The 25,592-nt window shown below is 40.1% G+C and overlaps 1 protein-coding gene across 3 annotated transcripts in view; it reads right to left on the bottom strand.

Moving 5' to 3' along the window:
* LOC147689445 (uncharacterized) overlaps window positions 1-25,592 on the bottom strand; it is a 388,546-nt gene that overhangs the window by 177,262 nt on the left and 185,692 nt on the right. For all 3 annotated transcript variants that reach the window (XM_086942213.1, XM_086942214.1, XM_086942212.1), the window contains exons 9-10: window positions 9,901-9,987; window positions 1,123-1,203 (exon numbers count right to left, since the gene is read on the bottom strand). In XM_086942213.1, coding sequence (XP_086798339.1) covers window positions 1,123-1,203; window positions 9,901-9,987 — 168 coding nt within the window. The remainder of the gene's footprint in view (window positions 1-1,122; window positions 1,204-9,900; window positions 9,988-25,592) is intronic.

Here is a 25,592-nt window from a genome sequence, read left to right as displayed (position 1 = left end):
TTCCCTCTCCGGTGACCAGCAGCACTGGCCCAGGCTTTTACCCCACATCAATGTATTCGCCAGCATTAATTCAATTATCTGAGTAACGCCATCTCATCTCTGCCCTGTACTGTATCAATACCACCCAGCTCACCCCTCCATCTAATCTCTACTCTTTACAGTATCAATACCACCCACCTCGCCCCTCCATCTCATCTCTACCCTGTACAGTATCAATACCACCCACCTCACCCCTCCATCTAATCTCTACTCTGTACAGTATCAATACCACCCACCTCACCCCTCCATCTAATCTCTACTCTGTACAGTATCAATACAACCCAGCCCACCCCTACATCTCATCCCCTTTGAGGGTTCCCAACTTTTAGTAGAGATAAATCCTGGCTAGTGGTCCATGTTTTAAGATTCTGAAAAGGCGCAGACATGGTACTTAATTAGAAATGTACAGAAAGTAGTTTGTAAACATTTGTAACACAGGCTTCTGTCTTGTTTACTTAATTGATCAATGAGGGGTCATTAAAGTGATTTTGTCTTATGTTTACTGCTTAATGTATGTGCTAATAGGAGTAGAAATTTGCAGCTCTATGTAATTTTCCTAATTGATGTACTAGCCGGGATATTAAAGTACTGGTCATGCTGAATAAAAAATTGGCCAGGTGGCCACTCTGTATCTGGAGCTGAGGACTTCTGAAATGGCGCAGACGAGGTACATGAAGGGAAGAGGTGTGGCGCAGCGGCCAGTGCAACCGACGCTGGAATCTGGGTCTCACCGTTTGATCCCGGGCACCTGCGGCAGGTCAGCCCAGCACCATGTGACTCTGGGCAATAGCTCGCTTAATCTTCCCAACGGCCCCCAGCGCCGGGATGCCTTCGGGTAGCTGTGTGCTTTACAAATACTGGATTTACATTTTTACGAAGTGCCATCGACCTATAAAACAGTCTGAATATGATCAGAGTCCCCGTGGACAGAAGACACCAGAGGTGTGCACACAACCACACACACCCACCCACACACACTGACACAACCACGCGCCCTCCTTTACAGCCCAGTTCATCCAGACCCAACTACAATAAACAGGGCACCCGCCCCTCCCCACAGCCACTGCCTTCTATCACCTTTACCTCTTCGAGTGCTCCTCTGCGGAAAACGGTGAGTCGCTGTCATCCGAGCTATCGAGTCTGTTTTTTGTGTTGAAAGGTGCCCTAAAACCAGAGACATTGAGAGAGTCAGTGAGAGACAACTGATCGAAAGAGAGAGACAGAGAAACAGCATGGGAGAGAAGAGAAATCAAAGATAGAAGAGGTGAGGGAGAGAGAGACATGATGGAGCACAGAGAAAATAACAGAGCGACAGGAGAGAGAAGAAAGTAAACAAGAGATGGGAACTAAAAGAGGGATTACTAGGCCTGAGAAACAGAATATGAGTGGGGGAAGGAGAGAGGTATTTAGAGAGAGATGTGAAGTGAGTGAAAGAAACAGATTTATTTTTATTTTAGGAGTTTTCTATAGCGCGAACATGCCCGGTCTGGGTATCAGAGCCCTCAACAAATAGCAAAACAAGTTAAACATAGAAAACACTGGGAATAAACAGATAAAATACAGTTAGGGGTATGTTGTGCAAATAACAAATACATTGAAACAGCAAAAGCAAACAAAGAACAGGCAAGAAGCAAAGTATATACAATGGGAAACAAAAACTGATGACTGCGCGTACTCTGGATACTGACATATATAAAGGGAAGATAGTATGAACTTCGTGAGATTAGGAACTACCGCGGAAGGAATCCGTTGCGCAACTACTAGATTTAGGCGCTCCAGGATGGGGCGGAGGGCCTTTAGCGTGGTGACCGCCCAACTATGACGGATTTCAGAAAGAGCCTGAAAACTTGGCTCTTCCCTAGGACTGACCTTTAATACTGCCCCTACGGTTGCTCCGGTTGCGTGTAGGTTGATTTTTCTAAGTCTGAGCGCCAGGATACCCGTAGGGTGACAGTTGCGCTATATAAAAGCTCTATTCAATTCAATTCAATTCAATTCAACATTTTAAATTCTTTTTTGAAGGATGTGGTCGAAGGATTGGATCTAATTTCAGGAGGAATTGCGTTCAATATTTCAGGAGCCAGCCCAGAAAGGGAGAATTTATAAATTTATTTTTTGTTGCACTTCTGTGGCTTCAACAACAGAGAGTTAGAACTTCCTAGTAAATAGCTCCCACCTGATAGTTCAAGTTTTTTTGCCAGGTAGACAGAGTGTTGTGATGAAGAGCATTATGGGTCATGTGGGCTATTTTAAACTGAATTCTGGTATCAAACAGGAGCTATTTTAGATATTATAATGTTTCGCTCTAGTCTTTCTAGAACTCTCCTCTTTGTGTATTCTTTCCCTTGTTCTTTTAGTTCCTTTTAGAATGTATTTTGAATGTACTTTGTGCAGTTACAATCTGGCTTGCTGTTGAGCTGCTGCGCAATACCTGTTATGAATAAAGCTTCATCACAACTACTTCGGTTCCGACTTCATTACTACAAAAAAACGTGGCGACGATCATCAACAGGTGTATGCTATCCACGCGTGCATTCAACTTTCAAAAGTTCTACTCAACAAGAACTACAAGTGAAGTAGTACCTTAGACTCATTGACTTCTGGTTTTTGAACTCCGCTACCAGTTGACGATTTGAGCGTTCTCGACTTCGTTTGAGAAAGGTACTGTGTAAACCTCTTCATTTACTCTAAGGCGACAGCTATCCTTTCGCAGCGCAAGTTGGTGTGACGTATGCGTATACGTAGGATTATTTTCGTACAGTGAACGTAATTAGCGTTATCTACGTAATCAGCGTAATAGAAGTTGGTGAGACGTTTGCAATCCTACAATCGTAATTTACGTTTCCTACGACAATTGCGTATTGACTGTGACAAGCGTACGTGGAACGCAACGTCTTTGTCACTGAAAAGCTTCCCAACGTCAACGCCATTTTAAGACTTTACCAGTGGAACGCAACGTTAAATTCTTGAAACGCATCGTCCCAACGCAAGCGCCATTTTAAGGATCATTTTTTTTTCTGTTGTTTTTTTATTAGAACGCACCGCAAGTACGCAAGTCTGACATCAACACTTTTTCACTACGAGTTGTAGTCAACACGAACGGAGCTCAAACCCAATAAAAACGTATTATCATCTTTTATCTTGTGAACTGCATCACGGAGGAACGGAGACTTTCTATCAGCCTACTGGAACATTTCGTCACTTTCAACCAACTTGAACATTTCACCGCGTTCAACAACACGGTATCAGAACATTTTGTCACTCTTCCAAGCATGGTCGTTTTTGTGTTCTTCTTTCTGTTCCTTCACGGTGGAAGCATCTTATATTTTCTTTTTTTTTTTTTTAGGAGGTTTGAATGTTTTTCTTTACTTTCGTTACTGATATTGATAAGGAACTCATTAACTGCTACCAAACTGTTATTTTGATTAACTACTGTTTACATTTCCATACCAACTCAATTCTTCAAAGGAAAAATGAGTTTACAAGCAGTCTCTCCTCCACCACCTTTTCTTGATCTTCCTGGGGAACCTCCCATTAACTGGAAGAAGTGGTTTGATGCATTTACTACTTATTTAGGAGCCATTGGTGCATCAAGATACAGAGCAGAAAGGAAAAAGTATCTCCTTTTAAATAGTCTTGGATTTGAGGGTCGCTCAATCTTTAAACACTTACCTCCTTTGGTACTTCCTCCTGAAAAGGAGGATTTAGATGATTATAATCAAACTGTAAGATTATTAGAGTTACGTTTTGATATTAAACCCAGTTTGATTGTGGTCAGACACAAATTTTATAAACGTGAACAGAAGCAAGGAGAAAAGGTTGAGGACTTCATTTCTGCACTGAGAATACTTAGTGCAGAATGTGAATTCGAAAATTTCAGAGATCAAATGATCAGGGATCAGTATATTTGCAAATGTTTAGATAAAGGTATCCAACAAAAATTGCTTTCTTTAGGTAATCCTTCACTTGAAGAGGCTATACGTATTGCTAAAAGTATCGAATTCTCAAAACTTTCTGTCAAAGAACTTGATGGCAAATCCTCCACTTCACTTTGTAAAGAAGAAACTGTCAATGTTGTGAAAGTAGTAGATAATAAGGCAAATGCTGCAGGTTGTACTGATAACAAATTCTTTAAACAAACTAATATTTGTTTCAAATGTGGTAATTTTCCTCATTTCAGGTCCGGACGTCCTTGCCCGGCTAGGAATGTCACCTGTAGATTGTGTGGGAGGTTGGGTCATTTCGCTAAAGTTTGCCAGAATGCAAAAAGAAATGTTTCTCTATCTCAGCCTAACAAACAGTGGAATAATAATAATAATCCTACTTCTGTTGCCTTTGTTTCTGACTACAACCAAGATGACACCAATATTCAAGATGATTTAAGAGATATGGTTGCTGTTGTTGGTGTCAGTGTAGACGATCCTGAATGTGAATGTGTGGATCCGTACACTGATATTGGCATTGGTGATAAAGTAGTTTGCCTGTTGGTAGACTCGGGTGCCAGGATAACCATGCTGACTCAAGAACTTTTTGAAGAAGTGTGGGGTGATCGCAAACTCTTTCCCCCTGACAGGTCTCCTCTTAATTATGAGGGTAGAAGGATTGAACTCAAGGGTTATTTTGAAGACTCTCTTGAATTCAGAGGAAGGAGAATTTTTGGCAAAGTGTATGTTTCCATCAAAGGGTTGAACATCCTTGGTTGGTTCCATCAGGGTTTGTTTAAGATGGTTCTCCGTCCTAGTACTAAAGACCCCATCTTTGTTGTCCAAATTGACAGCCTGGCCACCACAAGTAACAACGTCACTGTTCAAAGTGATGATTTTGTCAACAATTTAGTTAAGGATTTTCCCATCGTTTTTAGCAATAATTTGGGAGAAGTGAAGGGGTTTAAGCACACTATTCATGTCAAGGACAATACCATCCCAATTAAACACAAACTGAGGAATGTCCCGTTCAGTGTGAGAGAACAACTAGAGACGGAGTTGTTTGGACTTTGCAGTAAAGGGATAATTGAACCTATTGAATCCTCCCTTTGGCTTTCTCCCTTAGTGGTCGCTAAAAAAAATAATGGGGAACTTCGTGTCTGTGTTGATTTACGCAGTTTAAATAAGAACATCTGGGTAGATTCTTTTCCCCTCCCTAAAATTCCCGATATGTTGTCACTCATTGATGGTTCCAAGTGGTTTAGCAAATTAGATTTGGCATCTGCGTACCACCAGGTTGTTCTAGATCCTGCTTGTAGACACTTCACTGCCTTTGTATCCCCTGTAGGCTCCTTTCAGTACTGTTGTATGCCCTTTGGGTTATCCTCTGCGGCAGCAGTCTTCCAGAGGATCATGACCAATATTTTGAAAGGTATCAGTGGAGTTGTCGTTTTTCAGGATGACGTGCTGATTCATGGAATCACTTGTGATGTTCATGATGAAATTTTGAAGAAGGTCTTAAAAGCGTTGTGCAATGCTGGTGTTGTCTTGAAGAAAGAGAAATGTGTTTTCAGGGCACGGAAGGTAGAGTATCTTGGTCATGTGTTGTCTGAGGACGGTGTGGAACCTAGGCCTGGCCTAGTCAAAGCAATAGTCGATAGTCCTGCACCTAAGGACAAAAGTGGTCTAAAGTCATTCATTGGGCTTTGTGAGTTTTACGCCCGGTTTATACCAGACTATGCCTCTAGGGTACAACCTTTGTCCAACATGCTTAAAAGAGAAGTTCCTTTTTTGTGGGATGCCAGTTGTGAGAGAGTGTTTGCCTGGATTAAACAAGAATTAGTCAGTTCTAAAGTTTTGAAACCTTTCAATCCCAATGCCATGTGCACCATCACCGTAGATGCTAGTGGGTTAGGTTTGGGTGCCGTCCTCACTCAGGAAGTTGGTGGTGTAGAGCAGACCCTGGGTTATGCTTCGAGTGTTCTCCATGGTGCTGAATCCAATTTTGCGGTGATTGAAAAGGAACTCTTAGCCAGCTGGTGGGCTATAAGAAAATTTAATCCTTACATCTGGGGTAAGCATTTCCGTTTGAGGACCGATCACAGTCCTCTGGTTTCTATTCTTTCTGGTGTCCGAATCAAGGAACACTCCCCAAGAATTGCGAGACTTTCTACCAAACTGCTTCAATATGACTTTGAGGTTACCTATATACCAGGTAGCAAAAACACAAGAGCTGATTATTTCTCAAGGAATCCCATTGACGTCGACTGTGAAGGCGATTGGGAGGAGGATTACAATGAGGGGGATTGTTTTGTTGCTTTTGTTGGTATGGATGATATGCGTTCCATTAGTGAAGCAGAATGGAGGGAGCATTTGTCTAATGACGTGCTTCTCAATGAGGTAGTTAGATATGTCAAAGACGGGTGGCCCAGAGAGAAGAATGTTCATTTTTCTCTTCAAACTTTTGTCAAAGTTTCTGATGAACTCTCTATTGAAGGAGGTTTACTCATGCGTGGCGATAGGCTCATCCCTCCTGGTGACCTCAGAATCAGGATTGTCAAAGGTGCGCATGAGGGTCATCTGGGTAAGACATTAACTAAGAGGAGGGTTAGAGAACACTACTGGTGGCCCAAAATGGATCAAGAAATTGATACTGCAGTTGAGGAATGTGTTGTATGTTCAAGTGCTGAGAAGTGTTTGAAGGTACGTTCTCCTCCATTGCAACCTATTTCTTTCCCTGACAGACCTTGGAAAAAAGTAGGTATTGATTTAGTTGGTCCCTTCTATTTACTTCCTTCTTCTTCTAGGTTCGCCATAGTTGCTGTCGACTATTACTCAAAATGGCCTGAGGTTCGTTTTGTTGGTGAGGCTAATTCCAAGAATGTGATTGACTTTTTAAAGGACCTGTTTTTACGTGAAGGTTTTCCTTCCTCCATTGTAAGTGATAACGGGTCCCAATTTATCAGTCAAGAGTTTAACTCTTTTGTGTGCCAAAGTGGTATCGATCATTTGAGGAGGGATGTACCATGTTACAACGCATACTATTACAACTACCTACCGTTACAACGCGACCATTACAACGCATACCATTACAACGCATAGCGCTTTGAGGTGCTGGATAGTGGTAAGTATAATTTACTATTCTAACTCCAGTCCCCGTGGACCCTAGGGAAGGTGTTGGATAGTAAATTATACTTATTCCCTATCCTAGAGCGCCCCCCAGCGCAATGCGTTGTAATGGTATGCGTTGTAAAAGTCGCGATGTAATGGTAGTGCGGAGTAAAAGATGCGTTGTAACGGGTGTATACCGTATCGATCATTTGAGGAGTGCTCTCTATCATCCTCAAACGAACGGTCTTGTTGAGCGTATGAACAGGGTTCTCAACAATTGCATTCAGTGGGCTATTGCCCAGCGCTGTCATGTACCCAATGCGGTTAGATCTATGTTGTGGTTCTATCGTACCACACCCCATTCCTCTACCAAAGTGTCTCCTTTTGAGTTGTTGCGTGGGAGAAAACCATGTTACAAAGTTTGTCCTGGGTGGATGTCACGTTGGGTTAAGCTGAACCCTCTCGACAATCTGGATGAGGTTGCTAGGTCTAACGTGATGTATGCCCAGTCCAAGCAGAAAAATGATTTTGATTCCAGGAAGAAAGTTATTTCTCAACGATTTATGGTTGGTGATAAAATTCGTGTTAAATTACCTGTTCACACCACTAAAGGTAGTCCCAAGTTTTCTGAACCTTTTGTCATTGACAAGGTTTGCGGCAATTCTGTGAGAGTGAATATGAAGCATTGGTGGAATTCTGCCAGAATTGTCAGAGTTGGTGATCCCATTGTAAATCACCTTTCATCTGAAGGTAGTTCTGTTTTGCCTTCTAGTTCTCCTGTTCCTGTTGAACCTCGCAGGAGTGTTCGTACACGCTTTGTTCCCGCTAGATATCGCTGATGTTTTCTTTTCCTTGCTTTGCTCCCTTTTTCTTGACTTGCTCTTCTCCTGTTTTTCTTTCTTCCCTGCTAGGCTTTCTTTCTGTTTTCTTTTGCCCCTTATCTTTGTTTTTGAAGGAGAGAGGATGATGTAATGTTTCGCTCTAGTCTTTCTAGAACTCACCTCTTTGTGTATTCTTTCCCTTGTTCTTTTAGTTCCTTTTAGAATGTATTTTGAATGTACTTTGTGCAGTTACAATCTGGCTTGCTGTTGAGCTGCTGCGCAGCACCTGTTATGAATAAAGCTTCATCACAACTACTTCGGTTCCGACTTCATTACTACAGATATTTCAGTTAGGTGGTCGCGTTTACAGGCTCCAGTGACGTGCCTAGCAGCTGAGATTAGAGTGGCCCTTAACGGAGTCAACCAAGCTTTGGGTAGACCTGCAAGAGGGGCTCGGCGCGAGAGGACTAGGGATTGGACTGCTAGCTGAAAGTCATTCAGCAGTAAGAAGGGTTTCATTTTCTTGAGAGTGCTCAAAGGGTAATCAGCTCCCCTGGCAGTTGCACAGATGTGATCTTGTATATTGAGGTATTTGTCCAGTGTAATATCTACACTTCCAGCTGCAGCACAGCACAGAAACTGCCCTTCTCAAGGTAGCCGAAGTGACTACATTTGATTTGGATGAAGGCAAAAGTGCTGGGTGGATCCTGATTGGTCTGTCGGCGGCATTTGATACCGTGCTTCATTCCATCTTGTTACCATGCATGAGGGAGCCGGATATCTGAGGCGTTGCTTTGCGTTTGTTTCAATCTTTCTTGGAAGGGAGAGAGCGAGGGATCTGGTTGGTTCCCATTCTTTGTCCAGTAAGCGGCTAGCTTTTGGGGTGCCCCCAGGCTCTTTCCTTAGCCCTACAGTATGTAATATTTATACGACCACTCTAGCTAAACTCATTGAATCTTATGGATTGGTGACCATCTCATATGCTAAAGATAGATAGATAGATAGATAGATAGATAGATAGATAGATAGATAGATAGATAGATAGATAGATAGATAGATAGATAGATAGATAGATAGATAGATAGATAGATAGATAGATAGATAGATAGATAGATAGAGAAGGATGCGTTCAGGGCTCGGACAGGAAAGGTACAATCAAGAGTCAGGGTGGAAAGGTGCATTCAGGGTTTAGCGAGGTTGCGTACACTCAGGGTATATGTAGAGCTCAATAAGAAAGGGTGAATTCAGGGCTCGGGCAGGGAGGGTACACCCAAGAGACAGGATGGAGAGGTACACTCACCTCAGGGAGAAGTGGTGCATTCTGGGCTCATGGGGGAAGGTGCATTCAGAGCTCAGTGAGAGAGGGAACACTCAGGGCTCAGAACGGAAGGGTATATGTAGAGATCAGTAAGTAAGGGTGCATTCAGGGTACAGACAGGAAAGGTCTATGTAGAGATCAGTAATTAAGGGTGCATTCAGGGCTCAGAACGGAAGGGTATATGTAGAGATCAGTAAGTAAGGGTGCGTTCAGGGTTCGGACAGGAAAGGTATATGTAGAGATCAGTAAGTAAGGGTGCGTTCAGGGTTTGGACAGGAAGGGTATATGTAGAGATCAGTAAGTAAGGGTGCGTTCAGGGTACGGGCAGGAAGGGTATATGTAGAGATCAGAGAGTAAGGGTGCGTTCAGAGTTTGGACAGGAAGGGTATATGTAGAGATCAGTAAGTAAGGGTGCGTTCAGGGTTTGGACAGGAAGGGTATATATAGAGATCAGAGAGTAAGGGTGCGTTCAGGGTTTGGACAGGAAGGGTATATGTAGAGATCAGAGAGTAAGGGTGCGTTCAGGGTTTGGACAGGAAGGGTATATTTAGAGATCAGAGAGTAAGGATGCGTTCAGGGTACGGACAGGAAGGGTATATGTAGAGATCAGAGAGTAAGGGTGCGTTCAGGGTTTGGACAGGAAGGGTACACCCAAGAGTCATGGCGGAAAGGCACACTTGCTACTCACAGTTTCCTGTAGTCATCCGTGGACATCTTGTACCCTGTTGCAGTCGGCACGCGCGGGAGGCTGGCGCTCTTGGCCTGCACCGTGTAGCTGTGACAGAAGCAAACCAGACAAAGAATTTCAGGGTGATCAGACATGTCTACTGCATGGAGTGCCTACTCATGCATATGTGTTTGTGTCTGAGTGGCCTCCTAACAGAGGTGTCGTACAGAGCAGCAAGTGGTACATGGGATGCTTTACTGCACTTAACCTCTAATGATGTGATGAATAAAGAGGACGTGGGAAGTGATGAAGAGCTCACATGTAGAGTATATGTACATTGGAATAAAACATTATATTGGAAATATGATTTACTCCAGAAACAAAAACTGTACGTGGCTTTTATTGCCCTTAGAGCAGCATTTAGCCTTATCCCTCGTGCTGCTCTTTGGCAAGCCCTGGCAAACATAGGGGTCCCAGTTAATTTAGTACCTAATTAAAAAAATGCATGAAAATAACTACGCACAAGTTCGCTGGGGCCCCAATGGCGAACTGACGGATCACATACCCATAGAGAGAGGCGTCCGCCAGGGCTGTGGTTTAGCACCTACTTTATTTTCCCTGTGTATCAATGATGTTGTGGACATTTTAGAACAGTGCAGGAGCGACTCCCCAGTTTTGAATAATAAGAAAACACCGATTTTACTTTTTGCTGTCGATTCGCTCCTTTAATCGAAATCACCAATGGGCCTCCAAATTTTAATTGATACGTTTTTTAATTTATGGAATTCAAGAGGCCTTGAATTAAACATAAATAAAACCAAGTTAATGGTGTTTGAAAAGTCAAAGAAGGGAAGCGAAGTATTCATGAAGGTAGCGCGGCTCTTGGAAGAGTCCACTGTTGACTACTTAGGGGTGAGACTCATGGATAACCTAAGGTGGACCAGTCAATTGAACGTCATCACGCCTAATTTCCCTGGAGGTGGAAACTTACCGCACAACTACACAGGGAGCTGCTCTTTATGGGGCGGAGATGTGGGGCTGTGGAAATTTACATTCATTGACGATCACCGAGAATACATTTTTCAGAAGGCTAGTGGGTCCTCCATCCATCTCACCACTAACACCCATGGACTTCGATGTTGGCATAAAAAGAGTTGCCGATTTGGCTATTCTAAAAACCCTAGCTTATTGGATCCGACAGTAGTCCACACCTGACCTCGGAGGTGGCACTTTACTGTATATGGATAAAAAAATTTAAACCCAAAAAGGATGGGCTTGACCATCTTCCAAGGAACACTTGTGATATTATATCTGTTGGGGTCTACTAATAAAAATATCTTAGGGACCCCCCAGTACTCCCTTAATATTGTGTGCCTTTGGTAGGGTTAAGATAGTCAGGCAGGTGTTTTTAGATGATACAATGTCCCTGCACCTTGTACATCGACATGTTTCGGCCCTTGAAGAAGGAGTGTTTGCCCCCCTGCTATACATATTTAAACCGAATTTCGAAAAGTGTCTTTGATATTTAATACATTTGGTTCCACATCACAAATATGCATCCCAATGTCCTAAGTAGGCAATTCCATCTCTGAATTTGATGGCTGGCTTTTGGGGCAAATTTATAGGGAAGACCCAAAAGTCACATTGTCCCTCATATATGTATAAGAGGCTGTTTTGCTCAATCAGATATCAAAAATCCTGAATAGAATTAAACTAAACTATAGAGTAATGAAGTGTATTCATTCGTCGTGAAACTCTTTTGTGGTTCGTGCAAAATATTATTTAATATAGTATCGATGGACCGAAAAATGAGGGCGCCAGCGTTGAAAGAGTTGAAAACAGCTCTCAAGCACCGTTCCTTTGGGAAAACGGTTGAACAGCCACAACTTCAAACTCATGTTCATGGTTTAGGAATTGAGCCGCCAAGGCCTCTGCAGGAGCTATTAGACAATGGCCACAGGACACAGACCTCCAGTTAATGAGCTAGAGTTGAGATCCTCGATCTACATCAAGTGCCCACACCTTCACCCTGGAGGGGGTGAAAGCACTGTCCAGAAGGGGTGCGAAACACCCTCACCCCGCCCCTACCCCCAGAAAACAAGCACTAAATGAAAACACTACTAAATTAAAGAATCTGTCTGCCCCAATTGTAGAATGGAAGCCAAAAGGATCTGGAACCAAAACGTTACTGCTCGAAAATCAAACATAAAATTATTCTTGCTTAATTTGCTGTTATCGGTTCAGGAGCAGCGCTTTGAGAGAGCACAGATGATTTGGGGCATATTAGAAAGAACCTTGTTAAAATTATCGCCGTTTTAGCGGCAGGAAACTGCTGCTAAAAGGCGATAATTGGCTTGATAATATGCGTTATAGAATTCCAATAGAAGCCCAGGTTAGATGTGCAGGACATGTAACCTAGGCTTCTATTGGAATTCTATAACACATATTTGCACGCCCATTATCTCCGTTTTAGCTGCAGTTTCCTGCTGCTAAACCGGCGATAATTTTAACGAGGTTCTTGCTAATATGCCCCATAGTTCGATATAACTGGTGAATTCTAACATTCTTTTAGGCATTTGATTGTACCGGTAAACAGTCAAAATATCTAGTAAAAAATATCGAATGGACATAATATCAAGTTTAAAATATAGAATGGACTAAATATCGAATGGACAGAATATAGACATCAAAAATATCGTTTTTGAGGTAAGTAATGTAATATCGAATGTTAAAAATATAGAAAGTTAAAATATCAAAGTATATAATATAGGTTATTAAATTATCGAATTTTTAATAATTTCGAATTTTTTATAATGTTTTTATGTTATTATGTGTGTGAAAAGTGTGTATTTATGTTATAATTTATTTTAATTAATGAATTTGGTTTTTTTAATTTTTGCGTAAATTAATTATGTAACGGGTTGTGGGTTTATAGGGGAATAGGGTGGGAAGTAATTTAATTATAATTAATTAAATTTGTAAATTTATTTATTGGTATTCATTTTTAATTAATTGTTAATTAATTTATATTTGGTAATTAATTTAATTTTAATTGGCAATTAATTTTAATTAATTGATTAATTGCTAATTATGTTAATTTTACTAATTCATTTTCTGTAGCGGGTTGTGGGTTTATAGGGGAATTAGGTGGGAAGTAATTTATTTATAATTAATTAAATATGTAAACTTATTTATTGCTATTTTTTTAGAATTCATTGTTAATTACTTTTTTATGGGTAATTAATTACATTTTAATTGCCAAATAATTTTATTTAATTGATTAATTGCTAATTATGTTAATTTTACTAATTTATTTTCTGTAGCCGGTTGTGGGTTTATAGGGGAATAGGGTGGGAAGTAATTTATTTATAATTAATTAAAGAATTCAATTTATTTAATTGTGTTTAATTTGAATTAATTGTTAATTTGTCATTAATTTGTATTAATAGGTAACTGATTGTAATAATTAATTTTAATTTGTAATTTTAATTGATTAATTATTATATTATATTAAATTGGTAATTACTTTCAAATAATTTTTTATAGATATTAATTTACATTTTTAAAATAATATATGAAGTATTTACTTTCCCTACTGCTGCACTCTTTGGAGTGGGAATAGTAATTTTAACCCCTACACTATCCAATGCTTTCCCTACTGTTGCACTCTTTGGAGTGGAAATAGTAATTTTAACCCCTACGCTAGCCAATGCTTTCCCTTCTGTTGCACTCTTTGGAGTGGGAATAGTAATTTTAACCCCTACGCTATCCAATGCTTTCCCTACTCTTGCACTCACTGGAGTGGGACTAGTAATTTTTACCCCAACGCTATCCAACGCTTTCCCTACTGTTGCACCCACTGGAGTGGGAATAGTAATTTTTACCTCTATGCTATCCAACGATTTCCCTACTTTTGCACTCACTGGAGTGGGATAGTAATTTTTACCCCTACGCTATCCAACGCTTTCCCTACTGTTGCACCCACTGGAGTGGGAATAGTAATTTTTACCCCTACGTTATCCAACGCTTTCTCTACTGTTGCACTCTTTGGAGTGGGAATAGTAATTTTAACCCCTACGCTATCCAACGCTTCCCTACTGTTGCACTCTTTGGAGTGGGAATAGTAATTTTTACCCCTAAGCTATCCAACGCTTTCCCTACTGTTGCACTCTTTGGATTTGGAATAGTAATTTTTACCCCTACGCTATCCAACGCTTTCCCTACTGTTGCACTCTTTGGAGTGGGAATAGTAATTTTTACCCCTACGCTATCCAACGCTTTCCCTACTGTTGCACTCACTGGAGTGGGTATAGTAATTTTTACCCCTACGCTATCCAACGCTTTCTCTACTGTTGCACTCACTGGAGTGGGAATAGTAATTTTTACCCCTAAGCTATCCAACGCTTTCCCTACTGTTGCACTCACTGGAGTGGGAATAGTAATTTTTACCCCTAAGCTATCCAACGCTTTCTCTACTGTTGCACTCACTGGAGTGGGAATAGTAATTTTTACCCCTACGCTATCCAACGCTTTCTCTACTGTTGCACTCACTGGAGTGGGAATAGTAATTTTTACCCCTAAGCTATCCAACGCTTTCCCTACTGTTGCACTCACTGGAGTGGGAATAGTAATTTTTACCCCTAAGCTATCCAACGCTTTCTCTACTGTTGCACTCACTGGAGTGGGAATAGTAATTTTTACCCCTAAGCTATCCAACGCTTTCCCTACTGTTGCACTCACTGGAGTGGGAATAGTAATTTTTACCCCTAAGCTATCCAACGCTTTCCCTACTGTTGCACTCACTGGAGTGGGAATAGTAATTTTTACCCCTAAGCTATCCAACGCTTTCTCTACTGTTGCACTCACTGGAGTGGGAATAGTAAGTTTTACCCCTACGCTATCCAACGCTTTCTCTACTGTTGCACTCACTGGAGTGGGAATAGTAATTTTTACCCCTAAGCTATCCAACGCTTTCCCTACTGTTGCACTCTTTGGAGTGGGAATAGTAATTTTTACCGCTACGCTATTCAACGCTTTCCCTACTGTTGCACTCATTGGAGTGGGAATAGTAATTACAACACTCTTGCTATGCTACGGTAATAATATCGTATATTCTTTAATAATAATATGTTAATATATATATATATGTTTTAACAAATAAAATTGTACTTTTTTTATAACTTAAATTAATTATTTAATAATTTTAAGGTTATTTAAGTATTTTTAAGTATATTTTAGTTATTTATTGTTTATATATTTTTTAATTTTACATTAATTTTAATAAATTCAATATTTTTATAAAGTACATATATTTAAACGATATTTTTGATTCGATATTTTTGTACTTACCTGTTTGTAGATAGGACTTCGATATTTTTGTAGTCGATATTTTGTAGTCGATATTTTAAATGTCTATATTTTTGTAGTCGATATTATGTCAGTGATCCGATTGTACCACTAAAATCCATTCAAATAAACATTAGTCGTGGCATTCTAAGGCATTGCCATCATATTGATTAACTGATCTTAGTAGATGATTAAAACTTACCATGACAACATTTTACTGAATATTGTATACATGCATGTGAAGAATCAGGCTTTTTGCAGGTTCACCCACACTTGTTGCCCCCATTTTTATAACTAGGCACTGGTGTTGTGGCTCTGGAATGTCCTGATCCCTGTTAATCAGAACATACTGCATGTGCTCTGACGCTTATAAAGGTGCATGTTTACTTGGCATGTCCCCAATTCCTAGTATATGGTGCCAGGGGTACCTAGGGTCTGTGAGTTATTTATAATTAATTAAATATGTAAACTTATTTATTGCTATTTATTTAGAATTCATTGTTAATTACTTTTTTATGGGTAATTAATTACATTTTAATTGCCAAATAATTTTATTTAATTGATTAATTGCTAATTATGTTAATTTTACTAATTTATTTTCTGTAGCCGGTTGTGGGTTTATAGGGGAATAGGGTGGGAAGTAATTTATTTATAATTAATTAAATAATTCAATTTATTTAATTGTGTTTAATTTGAATTAATTGTTAATTTGTCATTAATTTGTATTAATAGGTAACTGATTGTAATAATTAATTTTAATTTGTAATTTTAATTGATTAATTATTATATTATATTAAATTGGTAATAACTTTTAAATAATTTTTTATAGATATTAATTTATATTTTTTAAATAATATATGAAGTATTTACTTTCCCTACTGCTGCACTCTCTGGAGTGGGAATAGTAATTTTTACCCCTACGCTATCCAACGCTTTCCCTACTGTTGCACTCTTTGGAGTGGGAATAGTAATTTTAACCCCTACACTATCCAATGCTTTCCCTACTGTTGCACTCTTTGGAGTGGAAATAGTAATTTTAACCCCTACGCTAGCCAATGCTTTCCCTTCTGTTGCACTCTTTGGAGTGGGAATAGTAATTTTAACCCCTACGCTATCCAATGCTTTCCCTACTCTTGCACTCACTGGAGTGGGACTAGTAATTTTTACCCCAACGCTATCCAACGCTTTCCCTACTGTTGCACCCACTGGAGTGGGAATAGTAATTTTTACCTCTATGCTATCCAACGATTTCCCTACTTTTGCACTCACTGGAGTGGGATAGTAATTTTTACCCCTACGCTATCCAACGCTTTCCCTACTGTTGCACCCACTGGAGTGGGAATAGTAATTTTTACCCCTACGTTATCCAACGCTTTCTCTACTGTTGCACTCTTTGGAGTGGGAATAGTAATTTTAACCCCTACGCTATCCAACGCTTCCCTACTGTTGCACTCTTTGGAGTGGGAATAGTAATTTTCACCCCTAAGCTATCCAACGCTTTCCCTACTGTTGCACTCTTTGGATTTGGAATAGTAATTTTTACTTTTATAACCACAGAGATTCTATCAAAAAAGTGAATAAGTGATATTTTTATATATAATTTTTACCATTTACAACAGGGTGCTAGGCTCTCTCTTACACATGGAAAGATGGGAGCACAATGTGCTTGTTAAAATACCCCTCACACTAAAAAACCAGGTAGAGTCATGCTTCATCATAGGGGTCTTCCCGCCCCTAGAACGGGACGGGGCGTGCTAAGACCAGACGAAATACGCGGGAGCACTAAGATGTGACAGAGGCTATGTGTGGGTGTATAGGAGTCAGTGAAAGTGTAGGGACCTAACACTAGTGAGTGTGCAAAAAGTGAGAAAAAATGAAAAAGATTTAAAAATTCCCTGGCTTGGTAGAAAAAAACAAATTTATTAGCTTCTCCAGCTGGGAACATTAAGAAGGGGTTGTGTGGTAGAGCATTAGCTACTACCTTGTCGACATGTTTCGTAAGCAGTCCCCTACTGCTTACTCATCAGGACCAAAAGAACAGTCCCTACTGTTATTTACTCAGTTTCTAACAAGTAATGCCTACTGTCCTGTAAACAACCAACAAAAATAAGTTGGCTGTTTAGGCCTCAGGGCATGAGTTGGCCCAAGTGAGGCAGAAAAAATCGACCTAATATGGTCTCTGTAAGAAAAAAGGAAGAGAAAAACCAACATAAATTTATGCATGGACATTGTTTTCTGAATGGGGAAGAAAACAAACAAACGAACAGGTTTTCTTGTAGGGGACCACAATTTCAAATACTTAAAGCGGTTCTTTTTTCATACATGAAAATCAGCATGTAATCATGTGTCTCTCGGCATCACTGCCCTTTGTAAGAAACACCAATGGTACCGTTTTGTCGGGACCTTTATCATAATATCACACACACACAACAACAATCGTGACTCAATGCACTTACAACAGACTAACAAAAGAGAGGGGAGGGGGACCTCCTTGCTAATGTTTCTGAAATGGTAATGGTGACATACTTATCTCAGCAGTTATCTATGCCCCATGAGGTTTGCAGGCGGGGGGTAATCTGCGCAGTTTACTATGAAAAACAAGGTTTCATTTTAGGTGTTTGTTTAAAAAAGCACAGCGAGATATTAGTGCGTTTATCTGCCCCCGCGACCCGTTTATTAAAGACTCAAGGTCGGAGTCTATTACTTACGTCTCTGCTAGCAAAAAGAAAGCATTGTTCCTACCCCTGTGCACCTCCGAGGATTGCCGGGCTCAAGTGGCTCGGTGTTTTAGAAAGCCTCTGTGCTTCCGCGTTCGTTACGCGCTGGGTGCCGCCCCTTTCCCTGTGCTAGAGCGTCAACCAGCCAATATGGCGGCCTGTTTTTGGCACGGCGGAGGGGCAAAGGAAGCGGAAGTCTTTTTTCGATGTCAATTAAACAGAATCAAAGTGAAGCGATAATATTATAAACCCTTATTGCACACAAATTCCACGTACATTACAATTGGCACAGTATTTTAAGATGTATTTAAAAAAGATTTTGTTATTGATACAGCCTCGTGGTGGTAATTGATATTTCAAAAATAGGGGGGTTGAGGCTGGATACTTTTTATAGCAATATGTAAAAGAAGGGTTTCCTTGGGGCTTGATACTTATTACAGCAGTGGATCTGTATATATGACGTTTGGCAGTATGCTTATGAAGTATATATAGAGACTTGTCGCTGGTAAGATCTCATGGTGGCAATGACTGCTGAAGGGAGGTATAGTAGAACTAGCCTACAATTGGCTCCAGGGTATAACATCATTTAATCCATGTTTGTGTGACTGGATGCGAAAAACCCATCGTTGCTCTTTCTCCAGCAGGAATCTTTCGTTGCTTACTAGTTCTATTACTGTACATTTAATTTCCTCGGGTTTGTGGTTCATTTCGAGGAAATGGTTGGTCAGTTTTGTACTTGTTTTTCTGCATTTGATTGTGCTCTTATGTTCACCAATCCTTACCTTGATTGCCCTGCTTGTCATGCCTACATATTCCAGTTGGCATGGGCAGGTAATCAGATATACAACATTCGCACTGTTGCAGTTACTGAATGCCCTCTGCTCCCAGACGGTGCCATTCCTGAAAGTTATTTCTTTGCTTTTTTTGGTTAGTCCACATACCTTGCATCCGCCACATGGGTAGTGACCCTGGACAAAGTTGGGGTCTCTTTGTATATTGATGTTAGATTTTGGTCTTGTGTGGACCAGGACATCCCTCAAGCTCTTTGCTTTCTTGTGTGCGAACATGGGTTTCGATATGTCTAACCCACCACTGTTCAGGATTTTCCAATTCTTGTTAATGATCTTAGTCACTAGATTGGAGCTGGTGTTATAAGTAGTCACGCAGATCGGACGTTTTTCTTCCTCTTTTGCTATTTTTTCTTCCAACAGGCTTTCCCGGCAATTGTTTCTTGCTCGTGTGTAGGCCTGATTTATAACATGGTCAGGGTACATCCGTGCTTTTAGTTTCTTTTTGAGGTCGCTTGACTGGGTTTTAAAGGTCTCAATCTCAGTACAGTTCCTGCGTAGGCGCAGGAACTGCCCATATGGTAGATTGTCCCGCAGATGTTTAGGGTGGAAGCTATTGTACATGAGAAGGCAGTTCTTGGAAGTGCTTTTAAAATGAGTCGTGGTCATCAGTTTCCCATCTTTGGGAAAAATATTTAGATCCAGAAAAACCAAGTTGCTCTTGGATACCGTGCTGGTGAACCTTAGGAATTCGTCCTGCAGATTTAGCCAGGTTAGGAACTGTTCCGAACCCTTTTCATCTCCATCCCAGATGATAAGGATATCATCGATGTAACGTTTCCATAGTTTTATCTTGGGTCTGAATGGGTTATTGGGGTTCAATATTTTTGTTACCTCTAGATGGTGTACGTACAAACCAGCTATACTAGGGGCAAATGTACTTCCCATACTGGTCCCATGCTTTTGTATATACAGGGTGCCTTCGTACTCAAAAAAGTTCTCCTTCAAAGCCAATGCACAACAGTTCATTACCACATTACGCGGTGTTTGGTATTCCCAAAAGTCCTCAAACAGAACATCCTCAATGATGTCTAGGGTGGCTTGGTGGGGCAGGCTAGTATACAGACTTTCAACATCACAGCTGATTAGCAGCTGGGATTCAGGGTCAAAACGTATCTCTTCCAGAAGGTTTAGCACTTCTTTTGTATCCTTCAGATACGTAGATGTTTTTTGGACCATTGGTCTTAGAAATGCGTCTGCGAACCTAGAAACTGGTTCCAGAACCGACCCAATACCCGAGACGATCGGTCTCCCGGGAGGGTTCTGGAGGTTTTTGTGGATCTTTGGTAGGGTATAAAGGTAGGGGGTTCTTGGATTTTTTTGGATTAGAAAATCCCCCTCCTTTTTGGTGATCCAATCGTGCGACAGTGCCTCCTCGACCATGGTGCCTATCTTCGTTTGTATGCTGATCGTAGGATCATTGTTAATGACTCTGTAGTTTCTTTCATCCTGCAGTAGCCTTCTACACTCCTTGTCATAGTCTTCCACGTTCTGTATCACCGTTGCACCACCCTTATCGGCAGGTTTTATTATTAGTCTTCTGTTGTTGCTCAGGTCGCGTAGAGCCTGTCTCTCTTCACTAGTAGTGTTCTGAAAAACGCGCTTTTCATTTGGGTTTATGTTCTCCAAATCCTTCATTACTGCCTTTTCAAAGACAAGGAGTTCGACTGGAAGGGTGTTGTCCAAGGGTGTAAAATTGGATTTCAGTCTCAGATTTGTATCCCCATGGTCTGAGGTGTCCTCTTTGTCTTTAAAGAAGACTTGCAGTTTTAAGCGTCGCGTGAATTCTTGGACTTCTTGGCAAAGATGGAATTTGTCCATGTTGGCTGTAGGGGTGCACAGACAAAATATCGACTCCAAAATATCGACAGGACATAATATCGAGTTTTAAATATAGACTGGACAAAATATCGACTGGACATAATATCGACTACAAAAATATCGTTTTTCAGGTAAGTGAAGTAATATCGACTGTGTAAAATATAGATAGCAAAAATATCGAATTTTTAATAATATATAATTTTTTATAGTGTATTTTAATGTAATAATATGTGTGAAAAGTGTGTATTAATGTTATAAAATATTTTATTAAATGAATTTTGTTTTTTTAATAATTGCGTAATGTAATTCTGTAGCGGGTTGTGGGTTTATAGGGGAATAGGGTGGGAAGTAATTTAATAATAATTAATTAATTAATATATGTTTGTAAATATTTATAATTAATAATTAATTGATAATTAATTAATAATAATTAGTTAATTAATTTATATAATTTTGTACATATTTTGTATTAGTAATTAATTGGTAATTAATTAATTATAATTAGTTAATTACATTAATTAGAGTACATTTTAATATATATTATTTTTTGTTATTGTTGAGTAATTAATTGGGAAAAAATAATATTAATTATTAAAATAATTACAGCTAATGTGCTAATATATTTACTTTATTATTATTGTTAATTAATAATTATTTGGTAATTAAATAATATTGATACATTTTGGGTAAAGGAGTATTTTTAGGGTTCAGGGTCAGTTTTCAGTTTTTGGGTAAAGGGGCATTTTTAGGGTTCAGGGTCAGTTTTCAGTTTTTGGGTAAAGGGACATTTTAAGGGTTCAGTGTCATTTTTCAGTTTTTGGGTAAAGGGGCATTTTTAGGGTTCAGGGTCAGTTTTCAGTTTTTTGGGTAAAGGGGCATTTTTAGGGTTCAGGGTCAGTTTTCAGTTTTTGGGTAAAGGGGCATTTTTAGGGTTCAGGGTCAGTTTTCAGTTTTTGGGTAAAGGGGCATTTTTAGGGTTCAGTGTCAGTTTTTAGTTTTTGGGTAAAGGGGCATTTTTAGGGTTCAGGGTCAGTTTTCAGTTTTTGGGTAAAGGGGCATTTTTAGGGTTCAGGGTCAGTTTTCAGTTTTTGGGTAAAGGGGCATTTTTAGGGTTCAGGGTCAGTTTTTAGTTTTTGGCTAAAGGGGTATTTTTAGGGTTCAGGGTCAGTTTTGGGTTTTTTGGTAAAGGGGTATATTTTAGGGTTCAGGGTCAACAAATAAGATTGTAAAAAATTATTTTTATTATTTTCATTTATTATTTAATTATTATAATTTAATTTAAGTATTTTTAAGTATATTTTAGTAATTAAAATTTAATATTAATTTAATTTAACACTGTTTTTAATAAAGTCGATATTTTTTACATCTATATTATTGTTAACGATATTTTGTACTCGATATTTTTGTACTTACCTGTTTGTAGATACAAACTCGATATTTTGACTGTCGATATTTTGTCCACGATATTTTGGCAAGTCAATATTTTGTCCCTCGATATTATTTCAGTGATCCGGCTGTAGGCACATATCCCAGGCCTTTTTCCAAAACCCTTCTTTGCGGAGGGGTGAGTTCAGTGTCTGAAAGGTTGACAATCAAGCTCACTTCTTGCTCGTTGTGGCACCCGTCATGCTCCTTGTTGAGACTCGGGGAGTTTCTTCTTCCTCGGTATTCCAGTGGACTGTGGACCCTCTCCGGTTCCTTCCTTTCGTTCGTCCTTGGCGCGCCCCTAAAAAAGGAGCCGATGGATCAAAGTATCCGTAGTCCTGTTGTTGATAGCCCCAGGTGGGGTATGGTCCTTGTGGATGCTGGAAGGGTGGTGGTCCATATGGTTGTTGCTGATGGTACATCATGGGAGGGTTGAAGGTATTCCATCCTCTTGAACCCCTGAAATTAGGTCTGCGGAAATTCCTCCTATTTCCACGTGACCTCGGGCTTCTATTTCTACTTGAGCTTGAGCTGTTTGAACCTGAGTCAGATGTTTCGTCATCTGTTACGTTGTCATTAGTTGTTTTATAATCGTCCCTGATATAGGGATAGATCCTCTCCTTTGTCCATCGGCTGTTGTCTTTCTTTAATTTATCATATTTACTGTCTTTTAGAGTAGTTTCAAACTCATTCAAGGTTTTGTTCATTTCGTCTAAATATTTCTTGATATCAGCTGGAGATTCATAGCTTTTGATACGTACTTCTATAGTCTGTATCTCCACTTTTAGCTCACTAGCCAATCTACTCGCTGTTTTTATAATAAGGACTATCCAGTCCCTAGTACATCGCCATGAAATTTTAGACCAATCTATTTTGAAGGTTTTATCATGTAAAAAGATGAATGGTTCGTTGCGGACAACAAGGCCAGATGGTGCGGTATTTACCTTTAAATATTCAGACATTAGTAATCCATGGAGGGCTGTCTTGATTTGTGTCTTCCTTAGCTCCTCCAACTCATCCCAATCATTGTTTTTATTTGAAGGGCCCGTAGTGTTCAGGCCGTCGAAAGTTCCCAGGCATGCCATCAGATTTGAGATTTCATCTTCAGTGAAGGCTAGGCCTAGGTCGGCCATTGTAATGCGAGGTGAGGTCAATAAGGGGTCCCTTTTGTCTGTCAGGAGTTAGTTGTGTAGTGCAGAATCACTCTTGAAGTAGTGGTGATCCAGAAAAATGTTCAATTCTTTAGTAGCTCCTGCAGCTGTGCGCTGCCAGTAGATCCAAACCAAAAAGGAGAAGCGTAGAGGTACTGATAGAATCACCCTCCAAAGTAAGCTTTTATAACCACAGAGATTCTATCAAAAAAGTGAATAAGTGATATTTTTATATATAATTTTTACCATTTACAACAGGGTGCTAGGCTCTCTCTTACACATGGAAAGATGGGAGCACAATGTGCCTTCTCATGTACAATAGCTTCCACCCTAAACATCTGCGGGACAATCTACCATATGGGCAGTTCCTGCGCCTACGCAGGAACTGTACTGAGATTGAGACCTTTAAAACCCAGTCAAGCGACCTCAAAAAGAAACTAAAAGCACGGATGTACCCTGACCATGTTATAAATCAGGCCTACACACGAGCAAGAAACAATTGCCGGGAAAGCCTGTTGGAAGAAAAAATAGCAAAAGAGGAAGAAAAACGTCCGATCTGCGTGACTACTTATAACACCAGCTCCAATCTAGTGACTAAGATCATTAACAAGAATTGGAAAATCCTGAACAGTGGTGGGTTAGACATATCGAAACCCATGTTCGCACACAAGAAAGCAAAGAGCTTGAGGGATGTCCTGGTCCACACAAGACCAAAATCTAACATCAATATACAAAGAGACCCCAACTTTGTCCAGGGTCACTACCCATGTGGCGGATGCAAGGTATGTGGACTAACCAAAAAAAGCAAAGAAATAACTTTCAGGAATGGCACCGTCTGGGAGCAGAGGGCATTCAGTAACTGCAACAGTGCGAATGTTGTATATCTGATTACCTGCCCATGCCAACTGGAATATGTAGGCATGACAAGCAGGGCATTCAAGGTAAGGATTGGTGAACATAAGAGCACAATCAAATGCAGAAAAACAAGTACAAAACTGACCAACCATTTCCTCGAAATGAACCACAAACCCGAGGAAATTAAATGGACAGTAATAGAACTAGTAAGCAACAAAAGATTCCTGCTGGAGAAAGAGCAACGATGGGTTTTTCGCATCCAGTCACACAAACATAGATTAAATGATGTTATACCCTGGAGCCAATTGTAGGCTAGTTCTACTATACCTCCCTTCAGCAGTCATTGCCACCATGAGATCTTACCAGCGACAAGTCTCTATATATACTTCATAAGCATACTGCCAAACGTCATATATACAGATCCACTGCTGTAATAAGTATCAAGCCCCAAGGAAACCCTTCTTTTACATATTGCTATAAAAAGTATCCAGCCTCAACCCCCCTATTTTTGAAATATCAATTACCACCACGAGGCTGTATCAATAACAAAATCTTTTTTAAATACATCTTAAAATACTGTGCCAATTGTAATGTACGTGGAATTTGTGTGCAATAAGGGTTTATAATATTATCGCTTCACTTGGATTCTGTTTAATTGACATTGAAAAAAGACTTCCGCTTCCTTTGCCCCTCCGCCGTGCCAAAAACAGGCCGCCATATTGGCTGGTTGACGCTCTAGCACAGGGAAAGGGGCGGCACCCAGCGCGTAACGAACGCGGAAGCACAGAGGCTTTCTAAAACACCGAGCCACTTGAGCCCGGCAATCCTCGGAGGTGCACGGGGGTAGGAACAATGCTTTCTTTTTGCTAGCAGAGACGTAAGTAATAGACTCCGACCTTGAGTCTTTAATAAACGGGTCGCGGGGGCAGATAAACGCACTAATATCTCGCTGTGCTTTTTTAAACAAACACCTAAAATGAAACCTTGTTTTTCATAGTAAACTGCGCAGATTACCCCCCGCCTGCAAACCTCATGGGGCATAGATAACTGCTGAGATAAGTATGTCACCATTACCATTTCAGAAACATTAGCAAGGAGGTCCCCCTCCCCTCTCTTTTGTTAGTCTGTTGTAAGTGCATTGAGTCACGATTGTTGTTGTGTGTGTGTGATATTATGATAAAGGTCCCGACAAAACGGTACCATTGGTGTCTCCCACAAAGGGCAGTGATGCCGAGAGACACATGATTACATGCTGATTTTCATGTATGAAAAAAGAACCGCTTTAAGTATTTGAAATTGTGGTCCCCTACAAGAAAACCTGTTCGTTTGTTTGTTTTCTTCCCCATTCAGAAAACAATGTCCATGCATAAATTTATGTTGGTTTTTCTCTTCCTTTTTTCTTACAGAGACCATATTAGGTCGATTTTTTCTGCCTCACTTGGGCCAACTCATGCCCTGAGGCCTAAACAGCCAACTTATTTTTGTTGGTTGTTTACAGGACAGTAGGCATTACTTGTTAGAAACTGAGTAAATAACAGTAGGGACTGTTC

This window comes from Lissotriton vulgaris, chromosome 10 (assembly GCF_964263255.1).
Source record: "Lissotriton vulgaris chromosome 10, aLisVul1.2, whole genome shotgun sequence".
Classification (NCBI taxonomy): Eukaryota; Metazoa; Chordata; class Amphibia; order Caudata; family Salamandridae; genus Lissotriton; species Lissotriton vulgaris.
This window is presented reverse-complemented; position numbering and strand designations above follow the sequence as displayed.